At 42.2% G+C, this 17,848-nt stretch overlaps 1 protein-coding gene across 1 annotated transcript in view; it reads right to left on the bottom strand.

Moving 5' to 3' along the window:
• Positions 1-17,848, bottom strand: part of LMNTD1 (lamin tail domain containing 1) — a 247,267-nt gene that overhangs the window by 21,786 nt on the left and 207,633 nt on the right. Inside the window, exon 14 of the mRNA XM_077807458.1 lies at positions 12,959-13,047. Within this exon, the coding sequence (XP_077663584.1) occupies positions 12,959-13,047 (89 nt within the window). The remainder of the gene's footprint in view (positions 1-12,958; positions 13,048-17,848) is intronic.

Genomic DNA, 17,848 nt, shown 5'->3' with positions numbered 1-17,848 from the left:
GTGGGCAAACTATGGTTCGCCAAATCTGGCCCACCAGCCATTTTAAGCCAGCCCTTGAGCTCCCTCTGGGGAGCAGGGTCTGGGGCTTGCCCCGCTCTGGGGCTCCAGCTGGGGCGAAGGGTTGCGGGCCTCTCCACATGGCTCCCAGAAGCTGCAGCATGGCCCCCCTCTGGTGCTCCAGTGGGAGCTGCAGGGGTGATGCCTGTGGACAGAGCAGCATGCAGAGCCATCTGGCTGCACCTCCTCATAGGAGCTGGAGGAGAGACATGCCACTGCTTCCAGGAGCCGCTTGAGGTGTCGCCTGGAGCCTACACCCCTGAGCCTTTTTCTGCATCCGAAACCCCTGTCCCAGCCCTGATCCCCCTCCCACCATCCGAACCCCCTGAGTCCCAGCCCAGAGCACCCTCCTACACCCCAAACTCCTCATCCCCAGCCCCACCCCAGAGCCTGCACCCCCAGCTGGAGCCCTCACCCCCACCCTGCCACATCCCACTCCCCCACCCCAGCCCAGAGCCCCCTCCTGCTACCTAAACTCCTCATTTCTGGCCCCATCCCAGAGCCTGCACCCCCAGCCGGAGCCCTGCCCCCCTCCCACACCCCAACCCCAATTTTGTGAGCATTCATGGCCCGCCATACAATTTCTATTCCCTGATGTGGCCCTGAGGTCAAAAAGTTTGCCCACCCCTGGTTTAAGCACATTGGAGGGACAGTGAGAGGAAGCCTGCATTGCCACTTCTCAAGCTTCACCTGTTTTTTTGGATAAATGTAAGTCTCCAGGATTGTGAGCTTGGAAATTCTGATAAACTCTAAAATTTGCGCTCACTGAAGTTTACCAAATATTGCAAATTAGGAAGATAAAAAACATGATTAAAATCATCAGTAATATTGCACCTCCGAAAGTACTTCCTTTATTTTGAAGTGATAGTTTAGTTTTAATTATTTGAAATAATACTTCATAGATTGCCAGTGAATGTTCTGTGGCTGAGTTTTGTAAAAGTAATGAAGTGATAGGAGATCTGACCCCAGCACTCTTAAATCTTTATTGGCTGCCTTTTTTAGCAGAATTATCAAATCTGCAGATTAGCTAAGTGAGAATGAGCAAGATTTTATTGCATTTAGACCTCATGTGAATTGCCCGTCGGCTGCAAAATTTGTGGACCTCTCCAGACACCTAGATAGACCTATGTGCAGTGATGCAGAGGAACTGATGGTCATGGTACATGTAGGTACCATTGACATAGGGAAAGGTAAGAGAGAGGTCCTTGAGGGCAAATTTAGGCTGCTAGGTAAGAGATTAAAGTCCAGGATCTCCATGGTAGCATCCTCTGAAATTTTCCAGTTCCACAGTCAGGGCCAGGTAGACAGGCAGAACGGCAGGGTCACAATGTGTGGATGAGATGATGGTGTTTGGAGGAGGGATTTAGGTTTATTAGAAACACAGGGAACCTTTTGGGATAGGAGGAGCCTCTACAGGAAGGCTGGGCTCCTCCTAAACCAAAAAGGAACCAGTCTGCTGGCATGTAAATTTTAAAAGGTCACAGAGGAGTTTTTAAGAGCTGGGGGAAAGCCAACAGGTGCAGAGGAGCATGGGGTTTGGACAGAGACATATCTTAGGGGAGGATACAGTAAAGGGGGTAGTCTATATGCTACTAAAAAGGAGAGGATAGAAGTTGGTAAAGGACAGGTAGGACCTGAATGAAACAGTCAAATAAAAAAGAGTCCCCTTCAGTTCCATCACATGCTGGCAGACAACTAAATATTGACAAATTTTATAAGTACTTGTATACAAAGCTAGAAATCTAAATACTAAAATGGATGAGCTTGAGTGCCTGGTATTAAATGAGGATGTTGATGTAATAGGCATCACAGAAACTCGGTGGAATGATGATAATCAATGGGACATAGTAATTACCAGTTACAAAATATATAGGAATGACAGAGCTGGTCATGCTGATGGGGGAGTAGTTCTGTATGAGAAAGAAAGCATAGAATCAAATATAGTAAAAAACTTAAATGAATCAAATTGTACTGTAGAATCTGCATGAAGAGAAATTTCATTCTTGAATAATAAGAGTATACACAAGGACTATACTACAGAGAACCTGACAAGGATAGTGACAGTGACCACGAAATGCTCCAGGAGATTAGACAGGCTACAAAAATAGAAAACTCAATAATAATGGTGTATTTCAACTATCCCAACATTGATTGGGCACATGTCACCCCAGGACAGGACAGAGAGAGAAAATTTCTAGATCCCATTAATGACCGCTTCTTGGAGCAACTCGTCCTGGAACCCACAAGGGGAGAGGCAATTCTAGATTTAGGCCTAAGTAGAGCACAGGATCTGGTCCAAGAGGTGAATACAACTGAACTGCTCAGTATTAGTGACCATATGTAATTATATTTAACATCCTTGTAGAGGAGAAAATACCAAATAAACCCACCAAACTAGTATTTAACTGCAAAAAGGAAAACTACACAAAAACGAGGAAGCTAAGTTAAATGGAAATTAAAAGAAACAGTCACAAGAGTGAAATACCTGCAAGCTGCATGGAAACTATTAAAAAACACCATAATAGAGTCTCAAACAAAATTTATTACCACTCCCCTACCCCAAAAGCAAACCAAAAAATGCCACCAGGGCTGAAGAACAGAGTAAAAGAGGCAGTGAGAGGCAAAAAGACGTCCTTTAAAAATTGGAAGTAAAATCCAACAGAGGAAAATAGAAAGGAGAATAAACCATGGCAAGACAAGTGTAAAGATATAATTAGGAAAAAAAGAATTTGAAGAGCAATTAACAAAACAGACAAAACTAATAGCGATTTTTTTTTAAAGTACACCAGAAGCAGGAAGCCTGCCAGACCATCGGGGGGCCACTGGGCGATCAGGGTGCTAAAGGAGCACTTGAGGAAGATAAGGCCATTGCGGAGAAGCTAAATGAATTCTTTGCCTCAGTCGTCACTGCAGATGATGTGAGGGAGATCCCTATATCCTGAGACATCTTTTTTAGGCAACAAATCTGAGAAACCGTCCCAGACTGAGGTATCAATAGAATAGGTTTCAGAACAAATTGACAGATTAAACAGTAATAAGTCAACAGGACCAGATGATATTCACCTAATAATTCTGAGGAACTCAAATATGAAACTACTAACTGGGGTATGTAAACTATTGCTTAAATCAGACGTATATATCAGATGACCGGAGGGTAGCTATTGTAGCACAGATTTTTAAAACAGGCTCCAGAGGCAATCCTGGCAATTATGGGCTGGTAAGCCTAACTTCAATATCAGGCAAACAAGTTGAAACTATAGTAAAGAACAAATTATCAGAAACATAGATGAACATGATATGCTGGGGGAAAGTCAACATGGCTTTAGTAAAGGGAAATCATGCTCACCAATCTATTAGAATTCTTTGAAGGGGTCAACAAACGTGTACAAGGGTGATCCAGTGGATATAGTGTACTTGGACTTTCAGGAAGTCTTTGAGATGGTCTCACATCAAAGACTCTTAAGCAAAGTAAGCAGTTATGTGATCAGAGGGAAGGATGGATCAGGAACTGGTTAAAAGATAGGAAACAAAGGGTATGAATATGTAGTCAATTTTCAGGGTGAAGAGAGGTAAATAGTAGGGACGCCAAAGGATCACTACTGGGACCACTGCTGTTCAACATATTCATAAATGATCTGGCAAAAGGGGTAAACTGAGGTGGCAAAGTTTGCAGGGAATACAAAATTCCTCAAGATAATTAAGTCCAAAGCTGACTGCAAAGAGTTACAAAGGGATCTCACAAAACAGGGTGACTGGGCAACAAAATGGCAGATGAAATTCACTGTTGATAAGTGCAAAGTAATACACATTGGAAAACATAATCCCAGACATACATACAAAATGATGGCATCTAAATTAGCTGTTACCACTCAAGAAAGAGATCTTGGAGTCATTGTGGATAGCTCTCTGAAAACATCCGCTCAATGTGCATTGGCAGACAAAATAGCAAACCGAATGTTAGGAACCACTAGGAAAAGGCTAGGTAATAAAATATAAAATATCATAATGCCACTATATAAATCCATGGTACGTCTGCACCTTGCATATTGCACGCAGTTCTAGTTGCCACATCTCAGAAAAGATATATTAGAACTGGAAAAGGTACAGAGAAAATAATTAGATGTATGGAATAATTTCTATATAAAGAGAGATTGAAAAGATTGGGACTTTTCATTTTAGAAAAGAGACGACTAAGGGGGGAGTATAATAGAGGTCCATAAAATTATGAATGGTGTAGAGAAAGTGAATAAGAAAGCATTATTTACCCTTTTATATAACACAAGAACCCGGCTCACTCAACCAAACTAATAGTCAATAGATTTAAAACAAACGTAAGGACACTATGAAACTTGAAACCACTTTGAAACCACAGCACACTATGAAACTTGTTGCCAGGAAATGTTGTGAAGGCCAAAAGTATAATTGGGTTAAAAAAAGAATTAAACAAAATCATGGAGGATAGGTCCATCAATGGCTATTACCTAAGATGGTCAGGGATGCAACACCGTGCTCTGGGTATCCCTAAACCTACAACTTCTGGAAGCTGGGACTGGACAACCGGGATGGATCACTCAATAATTGCCCTGTTCTGTTCATTCCCTCTGAATCATCTGGCACTGGCCACTGTCAGAAGACAGGGTACTGGGCTAGATGAACCATTGATCTGACCCAGTCTGGCCGTTCTTATGTTCTTAAGTAGATTAAGTTTGTTTAAACTGTAAAACTCAGTGTGTGTATAAACAATAAAACCAAAAATTAAATGCAAGTTAAAAAAAATTGAGTAGGAAGTTACAATGCATCAATAAAAATTCAATTACCTCTATAAGTAGCACTTTGACTCAGTTGTATAAATACATACAGAGAATGTACAGTATGCCCTTGGACCTCCTGTTGTGTGAAGTGACTCTCTCTTCTGTGATTGGCACGCTTTGCCTCAAATCCCTGCTCTTGCAATTCCACAGGCTAAAGAAAGAGCTGTTGGCAATTTTTTAATCATCATTAGCCAGCATAATCATCTCTGCAGGGTCACTGTGCCAGCACCGATGTTACACACTTAAATGACACTCCTAAACATGCTCACTATTTCCAACATGCTCATGTGTACTGTTCCTGGACCTATTTGCTAAAACTAATTTCAAAGCCAATATAGATGGAAGCAGGATCTTTCCTAATGCTGAATCAAAGAAAAAGAAGCTGCCCTTTACCTAACCATTTGCAGTTGTTTGATTTCCACTTATATTTGACATATATTGTAAAATGGCACAACACATGCTGTGACAGCTGTATGGGAAGCAAACGACAACAGAACACGCTTAACACTAATTTCAGCTAATGGAACAAATCTATTCCCAGAATACATTTACCTCTCAGCTGTTCGACCGGTTTCAATTCAGCATATGTTAGCAAAGGGTGAAACTATAGAGGATTGGGCACAGGTGCTGGCTTCCTCCGGGCCCCAGGGGGGTGGGTGTGTGTGTGTGTGTGTGGGGGGGGGGCTCAAACCCACCCCACCCCCCCCGTTCAGCCCCCAGCCCGGCCTAGATCGATATGGAGTTTCATGATGCATTTCAGCCTCTCCTGGCTGTAGCATATAGAGAGACTGATGTGATTTGCAGCATTTTTTTTGATGGTCAGAGAGGCAGACTTAAGAAAGGGAGCTGCTCTTCATCATCCTGGTATTGCCCAAGGTGGCTCCATATTGTCATCATTATGAATGTGCAAATATTCCAGCATAGGGTCACTACTGTGCTTCTGCTGTCTGGGACCTGCACTTTATTGTACAGCTGTCTGTGATCACTGCAAAACCAGAACTGTTGAGCCTGTTCAAGGACTGGTGCATGTGATGTGATACTAGAGTTAGGCACTCGTCTTTTGATGCTACAGAAGTACAAAACCAACCCCATCTTGTGGCACATGGACACCTTCAAACCTTAGAATAAAACATCCAGTAAAAGTATTTGCCACTAATGCTTCACACCCACATTTTCCAAGCCATTAAAGTATTTCAGTGAACACTCCTTCCCCATTGTCAAAACACCCACGACTGTTATTAGGTTCCACTGTCAACTGTGTTACATTCCTAGGTCATAGCCTTGTGAGCTACTGAATAGCAATCTGAACACCTCAGCTTTGTTCCTATAAGGTATGTCTACACAGCCGGTGGCAGCGAACCTCCCACCTCGAACCGACTGACTTGGGATAGTGCTAGCCTTCTAAAACTAGCTGCGTAGACAGCACATTGGGGTTGAGGCTTGGAGTGGAGCTTGGGCACTGAAGCCTACAGAGGGGGTGAGCTCAAGCCCCTGAACTCCAGCCTGAGCCACAAGGCTTGAACCCAGTTAACAGGACATGGTCAGTTCTACGCTACAACTTTGAATCAGACTCTAACCAGGTCAAGGGACAACTATATTGTCACCAGGTCAGATGCCTTGGCTACAGTTCAAGCGTAGATGGGGCCTAAGGATGACATCAGGCATGGACAAAGCCAATGGAATCTGATTGTTTTCTTGAAATCAGTTTTCTTCCCAGCTACTTGATAGTACTGAAGATGTTGCTGAAAGAGTCTCCCATTTTTAAATGGTGAATTGGAACATGAAGTGACTTAGCTCCACTCAGGTTAAAAAAAAGGAATGCTTGTTAAGTGAAGGTGCCTGGGTATTCACTTGCCTGGACATAAGTATTAGTAAGAGATATGAAGGAACTGAGATGGAAGGAGAATTTGGTCTCTTTTTCCAGAATAGCCCTAACCTGTTCTTCAGTGCCTGTCTAAGATGGGGGTGGGGTGGAAGGAAAGAAAAGTGAAACATACACTAAGCATATACTCACAGATCTGTATGATGACTCCATCTATTTTTTATTGCTTGAAATTAACTAAAGCTTATAAAACAAGCAATCCTGATGGCACTTGAAACTGATTGCTATCTACCCCCAGCACAGGTGGTAAGCAGGGTAAGTGTCTTCATGCTGTCCCACCAATGTGCCTCAACCCTGTCCAGGAGGGATCAGCTCTAAGGATGAGTAGATAGCTCATTCTCTACAGGGATGTCTGCACAGCAGCTGTGAGGCTGCGCCCCAGACCAGGTAGACAGACACGCTTACTCTGCTTGAGCTAGCGTACTGAAAACAGCAGCGTGGCCACGGTGGCATGGGCAACAGCTTGAGCTAGCTGCTCAAATACAGACTTCCCTGACCCCTGGGGACGTACTCAGGCAACTAGACTGAGCCACTGTGACCACACTGCTATGATTAGCGGGTAGCCTGAGCAGATCTAGTGTCTGTGTCTGTCTAGCCACACTGAGAAGCATCCTCCCAGCTGCTGTGTAGACATATCCTAGGTCTATTCCATCTTTGGCCCCATTACGGAGATTGCTACTTTAAGGTGGTGCTTTGAGATGTGCACACTGGTCCATTAGAAACTGGACTGAGCCTCACAACTCATTTGCAAACAGACTATAGGATAGCCATATGATTGTAACAATCCTTGGTTATCATGACCTACGCTGGATTTGAATGGGTGGCATACAGGTGAAAGGCTCTACAGTCAATTACTGATCCATTGAGACAATGAACCCTCCCAGCTGGAGCTATTCAATCTTAATGCTAAGTGCAAATGAAACAGTTTAGGTAAGAAGGAAAAAAGAAATTGCGTTAAGCGGAACTTGAATGCTTCACCTTCTTGTCCAAACATATGAATCCCTGGTGCCATTTGTTATTTTATCACTCTGGCCAACCTAGTATGGAGGGAAGAGAAGAACAAGATAATATATCTGTGCTCAGACCTATTATGATGGATATTTATGTATGTGCTTACAGGATGGGGTGGGCACAATGACAATAGTGATAACAGTGGAAGTACTAAAATCAGTATTCATACAGCTATGTATGATTCCAACACTGGCCTCACTGTGATTATGGATACTTACCTATTTTATTCACCTAATTTTAATACACTATCATCTAGAAGTACATTTATAACTTTTTGAAGGTGTAGTTGGTGTGTGCGTGCATATATAATACACACACAATATGCACTGTACCTTCTGTTTAGTTCAAACACTGATTAATTCAATCCTCTCTAGAGTCAATCAAGACTTCAGGAATCAAGTCACTTTTATGGAAAACAACATAATTTCCTCCTTTTATTTCAATCTCTTTGGATAGGCTTGATTGAATTATTTAATTACTGTCAGAAAAAAATGTCATTTATTCAGTAGAGGGCCCTCCCTATGAAATCAAAGTATAAAGAGACAAATATCCATGCTGTTAAAGAGAGACCGAAACTTGTATTATTCAAATAATGTTATTGTCTTCCTATGTGCTACCATGCAATATGCTAAGAAAGCTGTGATTTGTTCATTAGAGATCTCATGGGTAACCTAATCAGCTGCTTAAAGTATTTCAGTCAAAATCATAGGAATGGTTCTCATCAAAAATAAACAGAAAGCACATTTTCTGTGTAATATGGGAATTATGCGGGGAAAAAACACAGCATTTAAATCTTCTTTACATCCCAACAAAAGATGAATTGATTACTATTATTTATTATGGAGACTGTGGTAGCACCAAAAGGCTGCTGGGTGTTTTCCAAATACAGAGGAAGAGACAATCCATGCCCTGTAGAGAATAGGTCTCAACAGATTAAAAAAAGCCTTTCTCTGGATATTGACAACATACTGTAGTTAGAAGCGGGGAACACTGGAAGTTTCATGAACAGGCCTGTTCTTCAGTCCAGTTTTTCAGATCCCAATGAAGTTTGCATAGTTCAAGTAACGAGTGGCTCATAATTGTCTGAGGTTATATATGTTGTGCTATCGATTTGCATGATACATTACAGACGTGTAACAAGTCAAAACCCCTTTCTTAAGTATCTTACATTCTAAATTAGTAAAACAACATCATTCGGAACGGCATCAGACAGTGGCAGGGGGATGCGAAGCACGAAGTCCACAACAGAGAATATGGGGGAAAGGAATAGAGCTTATTGGAGATCTAACGTTTGATTGTTTTTGTTTCATTTTTTAAAAATTTCAAATATGGAAGGAGATAGCACTGAAGGAGAGATTAATGAGGAAAGGCAAAATGACATAGCCTGCAGGACTCTATCACTCCATCATTTTGAAAGCATCGGCTATGGGAGAAAAAAAAGGCACTAATTCTGCAATTGGATCCATATGAGCCAGACCCTTGCACCTGCAGAAAGCCCCAGTGGGGCTTTGCATGAGAGGATGTAATTGCTGGATGGGGACCACAAATGGGAAATCCAGGGCCAGATTGCTTCTCTCCCCTTGCTTCCACAGAGCAGCTCTGGGGTAAGCCAGTCCTGTTTCCCATCCTCCGCTACTTACAGGGCCACAGAAGAATTCTGGGAAGAGCTAGGAGCGCCCTCTTCACCATCCCCTTCCACCCAATGGTCAGATGGCAGTGCTGGGTGAGCAACTGAACTTTTTGGCTCTGATTCTATTATCTGAGTAGCATCTTAACCTTTCAGTGCTTCCCCAACTCTAATGGCTACATAGCACTGAAGCAGTCAAGCCCATTTGAGGAAGGTATATTTTTGTCATGAGAAAGTGTCTTTAAATGCAAATGTCCTTGATCACAGGAGATAGGATTGCATGGCACAATGCGCTATTGCAAAATGTGTTCCCACGAAAAGCAGAAACAGCTGCAGACATGCTAGTGGCAAAGGGTGGAGAATGAAATTAGCACTTTCTAGGTTCTTCGGTAAGTGCCAACCTAAAGAATGAGCAGACTTTTTTTTTTTTGATTAATGCCTTTTTTTCAATTAGAAAACACCTGAACCATACCATGGCCTCTGCTCCTGCTTGAGGAAGAAGATAATCTGAAGTCCCTCCCAGTGATCTCATCCTTTCCAAAATCAACAAGATTCCTTACATGTTGCAGTCTCTCTCTCTAGAGCTGATGACTGAACCCCACACCCTGGGACATCTCATTGTTCATTAGATTTGCATTTCCTCCTCCTAAAGAAAAGTAAAATTGTAACACAAAGTAACATGTGAACAATTCTTTGTGAACTGGGCTGAATTAGGCAGGCAGATGGGATCCTGACCTCTGCATTTTCTTTCTTAGTGAATTTATGGCCGTTAAAAGGTGGTGTCAATGCAAGCTTCCCCATTCCATCCCAACAGTGCGTCTCTACCTTACCCTTGAGGAGCCTCTTCTCGAGGCCAGGGGGTACAGCAATTCACAGTCTCTCCCATTCTGTCTTTAGTCTGTCTACTGAGATGACAAACAAAGGAGGCTAGTTTGTTGCAAGAGGGACAGCTGTCCACTGGAAACAGACTATCAGTTCATTTCAATAGAGTCATCACATAGTCACTCATTATCAGCCTGGGCTGGACTTGAACTGGTAATCAAGAGATGAAAGGCTCTGTGTGTCATTATCAAGTCACTTGAGTCATCTAGCCCCCCAGTGAGAGCAGCTTTTCAAAAATGAATATTTAGCAGAGGACGTATACTTTGAAAGCCTCTCTAAGGGACTTTGGGGGCTTGTCTAGGCAGGGAAATTTATCAGCATAATTATGCTGTTATCTTTAAATGGCTAAAGCGATACCAGTTTAACTCCCTAGCTGGACATTTTTATTCAAGAAGAAGAGTGCCTTTTCCCAGTTTAGCTGATGTCACTTTGGAACTGGTATAAGGTAAAAGCAGAAAAAGGCACTCTTATCCCACAATAAAAGTCTCCACATGGGGAGTTTCTCTGGTATAACTATAGCAATAGAATTATACTGGTAAATTTCCCTGTGTAGAAAAGCCTGTTATATGGGATCAACTCTCTAGGGCTTCTGAATTGTGTGCCTCCATTGAAGGTTATGCCAGAAGAGCTGAATCTTTGGTGCCTCTCAGAATTTCCGAGCTAGCTGGTGACATCACCATTGTACCATGCACATGCACCTGGGAGAGCATGGGCCTCATTTTTATTTACTCTAACAATATGTTTTCACTGTGGTTACCACAAGCATAGGTGCTGGAACTAGAGGTGCTGTTGCACCCCTGGATTGAAGTGGTTTCCACCATATACAGGGTTTAGTTTGGTTCGATGGTTCTCAGCATCTCCACTATACGAATTGTTCCAGCACCCCGACAATAAGTGATCGGCCCCTAGGTTACCCCAGTAGTGAGCCCCCCCCCCACGGTAAAGACACACAAGTTACTGTGTCCTCAGTGGTGCTGCACTCCCCCCTGTGTGTCACTAGGACTTCTGGGGGCATATCCCATGGCTTTTGGTGCTACAGTAAGTTGAACTGCTCTATGATTCTTTCCTAGTGAACTAAGAGAACTTGTCTGTCCTTCTGGGAAGGCAGTGGAGGATTATCAGCATTTGAGTGGCTAAGCCAGTGCCCTGACTGCAAAGCAGGTGGGTTCCCAGCCCAAATGAAAGTCTCACTCTGGCTTTGGACTATAGCCTTAGCTACCCTGGTTGAAAGCACCAAACATAAGAAGTTTTTGTGTGTTGACAGGAAGGGAACTAGGAACAAAAGCCTGGGTTAACTCTGCAGTGAAGACATACTCTAAGGATCTGCCAGTGTAATGGGCTTTCAGTATAAATAAGAATCAGGTCTCATGTCTCTGGCTGCAAATAAAGAAACCCCTACATTTCCAAAACATCACAGAGGGTTATTTTTAACTGTGACAGTAAAGTTGAATTGCTCAGCTAAACCCTGAATGCTACTTAGAAAACCAAGAGATTAGAGACACAGATGTTTGGAAACAGTCTTTCTGGATAATCAGCTTCTTTGAATTCAAGTAGTATCTTGGCAAAAGCATGATTCATACTCAAAAGGACATTTTATCTAGTGTTACTAATGCTAATACTTTGCACTTCTAAAGTGCCTTTCATCTGAGGCTATGAAAGCGCTTTTACAAACATTGATGAATCAAGCATCACAACACACTTTTGAGATATGCTTTATTGCCACCACTTTACAGAAGGGAAAACTGAGACACTGATATGTTTATTTACACAGGCCTATACCTAGTGGAAGAACCCTATACCATGTTAACAGTTAATTAACAAGCAAGCACATCCAATCTTTTAAAAATTCCTCCAGGATTTCTTTTTCATTTCAGTGTAGTGTACATAGACTGGCTGTTGATAATAAACATTTTTACATCTGTGTAAATGCATATAGCACTTTGCAGAACATTAACCATAATAGAGTTATAATAATTATTATTATAGACCTATAGAATATATATCATATATAGCTTAGTATTCATTACCAGCCAAATCCCATAGACTGCAATGAGCTTTGACTCAGGTCTTAAGAAATGTGGGTCTGATACTGAAGCAATGTTTAGCATTTTCCTAGGTATCTCCTGCATTTACCTATTAGTTAAGTATTCTATATTGCAAAAAAATCATGGAACTGATCTTTAGAAAAAAATAGAGATGAACCCAAGCCGGGAAGTTTGCATTGGGAGCTTAACGTTCTCCCAGTTTGGGAATTTACAAATTTAGGGTCCTGGGATGGGTCCATTATACAGGGCTTGATTGTGAGTCTTTCTATAGGATTGTGTAAATATGAAGAGGTCTTAAAGTGGGTGAAAGTGTACAGCCACTTCAAGGCCTCTTTACCCTACCAGAGCAGTGTAAACAGCCTTATTGTAAATGAGAATCAGACCCATACTCTCAAGCTGTGAATGCAAACTTCCTGCTAATACAGTGGTGTTTCTAATGGTCACATTATATAGATGTGATCAAGTTGCACTGTTTCGATACAGAGTCAGATCTGAGTCTTGAATGACTGGTTCTGATGTAGGCCTCTCTTAGAACACAAATAAAAAGAATTTAACAAAATTCAGTTTTTTGTTTCCTTTTCTTTATCTGAACCCTACTGTTCTTGCTTTATTGAAAAGGGAATTTGTCTTCATCTCTACTTACCCCTGCTGACCGGGTCAGCCTTCTACTTTTTCCATTAAAACTTCCTGTAGCTGTGTTTCTGCCCCGGCTGCTTCCTGCATACAGAGTGCCTGTTGGTGGGAACAAAAATTGTTTCCATACACTGATTTTAAAAGGAAAAATAAATCTCAAAAGTAATAAAGTCAACAACAAAAATCCTCATTTTCCTCTCAGTTTATGGAAAAAGGCTTAAATAAAAAGCACATTGTGATAAATCCATGGTCACCTAGACCTTCTTGGTTGTTACTAAGATGCAGGTAACTCAATTTCCCAAGAAGCTGGTGAAAACAAGTGAAGGGTGAACTTTAAATGATTTAGAGACTTGGTCATGCTTATCTAAACTGTCCAGCACTTTTGAGTTTGGAAAAGTGAATTGAAAATCTCATGAGAACAGCTCTTCCTATAGGCTGAAATCCTGACCCCATGGAAGTCAATGGGAGCTTTGACATTGATATCAGTAAGCTCAAGGTTTCACCCACAGTATTTACATCTGGTTCTGGTCAGAAACCAAAAGTAAAGAAATGGGAGAAAGTGAATAATTATGAGAAAGTTTACTGATCTTTTTCAAAACTAAAAAAGGGCTAATTTCAATTTGTGTGCACAGATTTGGGGGGACAGGGATGGGGGTAGAAGTCTTTATCCAAACCCATTCACCCACACAAAGTGAGAACTTTCTCTGGTATGCTGGACTCTCAGCAGTTGAGTCTATTTGCCAAGACCCAAATGTGGGACACAGTGTGGACTGTTAGCCAATATTACATATATGTTAGGCATAGTACACATAGTACATATTACATATATGTTACATATATGTTAGGCATAGTACACACCACATTAAAAAGGTATATTAGTGGCATGATATTAATAGAATATACATTACTGTATTACACATTACATTATTGTGACAAGATGGCCAATGTTAGTCTGGTGGGTCCTGCACTTTTCTTAGCAGGGAGAAAAGATGCTACCCCTTGCCCCTGTTCTTGGGGCATCAATGCCCCTGCTAGTGGCCCAGGAAGGTGGTAAAGGAGGGAAGCAGGGGAGGGGTCTGGTTTGCCCCTCACTCTGAGCCTCAGTCCTCTCAACCCCTGCAGGTTCTTACCCTCCTCCACCTTGGGTGGGCTACCTGCAGTCCTTAGATGCTGGGGATGGGAGTCTTCCTCCCCTACTAGGGCAGCATCCCCCTTACTTTGGTTCTCTGATTTTCCAAGTCTCACAGCACACCTCCAAGCTCCAGCCCTCTCTCCTTCCTCCTCCTCTGTCTGCCTGAAGCGGGGGGGGGGGGGGGGGGGGGGTTATTAGGTTCCTAACAGGGCCTTAATTGACTGCAGGTGCTCCAATTAACCTGCAGCCACCTTCCCTAGTCTACAGGGAACCACACCTTAATTAGCCTTGAGCTTATATATTTCCCCTCTAGCACTCTCCCACTGCTCCCTGGCCCTTCTGTATCATAATATAAATACTTGTTGGGAAATTATGTTAACTGAATGTATTATCCTCTACCCACAACTCTTGTTGCCCCATGTCCAATATCCCACAATACTTTGCAAAGCTGAAGTCAGCTTTGGAATTAGAAAATAGGACATTTGTCAAAGGTAAAATACATTAATGTTCTGCCCCAGTACAAGCCAAGAATACTAGTGTCCCTGAATGCAAGTATCCAAAACAAAGATAAGGAAGGTACAGAACAAGCAGTTAAGGATTGGTAGGAACTAGGGGGTTCAATTTTAGTGATGCATAAAGAGTTTTGTAACTTGTAAAATCATCCTACAAATACTACTAGTTGAAATGCATCTCTTTGAAGAACACCTTCTGTGCTAGGTGAATTTCTTCTGTGAGAATTTGCTTCCCAAAAAGAGGGTGTGTATGTCTCCTTTTCTTATTGTACTGTTTTGTCTTTAGACAATACATTTGGCTAAATTCAATTATTTCATCTTGTGAACATTTTCAAGAACAAACTGCGAGAACAGTCAAACAATTGGCTATACCTTTGAGTCAACTGAACCAAATAGTCAAGACAGTAGTGCAGACGGATTAAGAGGAGGTGGTATTGAATTCTCTTTTATAAATGACATTTTCACCTTCGCTTTTTGGTCGCTTTGTATTCCTGCTTCTAATACTTGACAGTAGAAGTGAGATAAATATTAAATCCATGCGGGATGGAGGCAATTTAGAGTTGCAACAGAAGCATGTTTAAAACAGACTTAACAGCATAATGAGGGCCAACAAATCTTTTCCTGAAAAGAGAAATGTATCGATATATCGATAATGGGAAGTGGTTGTTGTGTTATTACGTCAATGCTGTTTAATGTTTAAACACTGGTTGGGAGTTTGTTTGCATGGTAAAAGCAGTTTTTAGAAAGGAAGGAAGGATGGAATATTTGCATAATACAGTTTGACATGTATTTAGGCCCCTGCTGTTGCCCCCTCGCATAGTAAAAGCCATTTTTTACTCTGATATTTCTGGGAATTTTCTTGTAGAGAACTTTCCAGTGGGAGAAAGGGGCTAGGCAGGAATGTGCCCTCTTCAGAATAGCTGCCCCAAATATCTGCATGTGACTTTGGTCATCCACACAATGTCCTGTACTCCCACTGTGGGTCAGGATCCTGGAGGCTGCCTGCCCTTTCCTCTTGTAGGCGAAGCTCCATTGAAAATGACCTGCCAGAGAAACCCTCTGGGGGTCTCTGGTGTGGGAGGGGCCTATGAAAAGGTTAATACAGCATGAGCACCATGTTGAAGAAGTTCTGCTGCGCCAAAGGGTGGATGACGGGTATATTTCCAGTCCTGCCCCAGCCTGCCCCTCTTACCTTGGTCTGCTCTGACCCCATTTCCTTCCTATGCACAGACCCTAGCCTGCACAGAGAGAGCTCCGCACAAAGAGTCCCTGGGGGAGGGGTGGAAGAGTACCACAGAGGCACTCCAATACCCTTTCTTCGTAGACAAGGGGAGATCCACACATAAAGCGCCCCTCCATGGGGAGAGGTGGGTTAATCTGGGCTCAAACTCCAGAACATATCCCATGATCCCTGGTTGGTCAAAAGGAAGCACAGTGGGAGGAATCCGAAGTTAAGGGAGAGCTAACGAGGAAGAGGGCTTAGTTAGGTGAACGTATGTTGCTTTGTTGGGTTGGAGTGGTCATTTTTACACAGGCGAGTAATTCAAGATGGGGGGGAGGAGTTCAAACACAATCCTTTGAAAATTTGGGCAAAAAGGTATATTCAGAGGAACCATAGAGCATGATATTGGTTTTCTGCCTGTTGTTCCCTGTTTACGTAGGAGCGTAGTATCCTTATTGCGTGATACCAGATGTTTTCCTTAATCAGGGAGCCAATTAAAAATAAACTGAATTTTATGCAATTAACATAAAATAAATGCAATGCATCTGGATTATACGCTGTGACTTTATACATTTCATACAACCAGTTCAGCCTATGCACTGAATAACATTTGTGGAGGGAGAGATTTTCAAAGGCATAAATGGCTGTTTGGCACTCAGTTCCCCTTGGCTAAATGCCCTTTGTACCTTGAAAATACTAGAGTTTATTTTTGTGAGAAAAAGTCAATCAAAAGCATTTCCCCTCCCCCCACAGTTATTATAATAAAGTATCAAATCATCTCTTGAAGACTTTGTGTGAAGAGTTTGTGGGAGCATCCGATGCTAGACAGGATTGCAGTCACACTGGCTTTCCGTGTACAGCATACATTTTTTCAAATGCTCCACAGCTTTCGAATGTGCAGAAACTAACGTGGAGATTGTGTCCTTTTCCTCCTCACTGTCACATTCACTCTAGTTCGCTCTTTCCGTGTAGATGTCAGACTATCTCCACAACTGTCTCATCACAGAAATGGCAGTCTCCTTGCTCACTGTTGTTGCAATCTACAATCCTTCACACATTCCCTATCAGAAACTGGGTCTGGTAGGAAGAAGCAAGTTTTTCACTTTATTTAGCTGAAGTTTCAACCTGAATTTTGTGTGTCTCCTCAATCTTTGGTCGAAGGCTGATCTCAGAGCCTGACAATACCCATGCTTTCTCTCCATAGAATCAGCTTTTTAATGACCCCATGGTTCTGCAAGACATGCCCAACACTTGTAAGTCTGCTCGCTTGATGATTTCATAAAGTGGCACTTTCCTTTTATCATCCAAGTGCAGAGTTTTGTGGTCTTTATTTCATAACTCCATAGTATGCTTTGATTACAGCTGGCATGTTATATCAGGAGGCAGGAAAATGTGAAATACCATGAGTAGGGATGGCTCAATATAACAAGTATCAAGTTGCACTTCTAAGTTATCCAAGAGCAGAATTGCTTTTCAGAGGCAAACCTTACACTTGCAAACAGAGTTTCAACACAGAGATCAACTTGTAAGAGTAGTAAATGGCAATGAGTGTGCCATTTGTTCAGGTCCTCTTCTGATATGTATAGTGGACCAGTCTGTTTCAATATGTTCACGTGAGAGAAGCACTCTCTAGGTCTCTCTGTCAGCAGGAGACAGAGTATGTGAGTGCCAAATCCCAGACTAGTGACAACCTTTTACTAGGTAAGTGACACCAATAAATACCAAGAAGCCTGTTTTATTGTCATTCTAAATTGGCTCATGCGACAGGCCATTATAGACATTCCATTGTCTGGCACAGGCACAGCCTAGCAACCTCATCAGCTGCTCTCATCTGTTTCCTGTACAATTTCAGCCACTTCGTTCCATGTCTTTTTAAGACATGATTGCTGGTTCCTGACCATTCAGCTTCAAGCAAAACTGAAGTGCTTTCACTTTAAGCAGGGGTCCTGAAAGAGCAGCTCCCTTCTTCTCTCTCATCAAAACCAAAGATTAAATCTTTGAATCATTCTCAGGATCATTTACTATTCATAATTT

This window comes from Eretmochelys imbricata, chromosome 1, assembly GCF_965152235.1.
Source record: "Eretmochelys imbricata isolate rEreImb1 chromosome 1, rEreImb1.hap1, whole genome shotgun sequence".
NCBI lineage: Eukaryota > Metazoa > Chordata > Testudines > Cheloniidae > Eretmochelys > Eretmochelys imbricata.
This window is presented reverse-complemented; position numbering and strand designations above follow the sequence as displayed.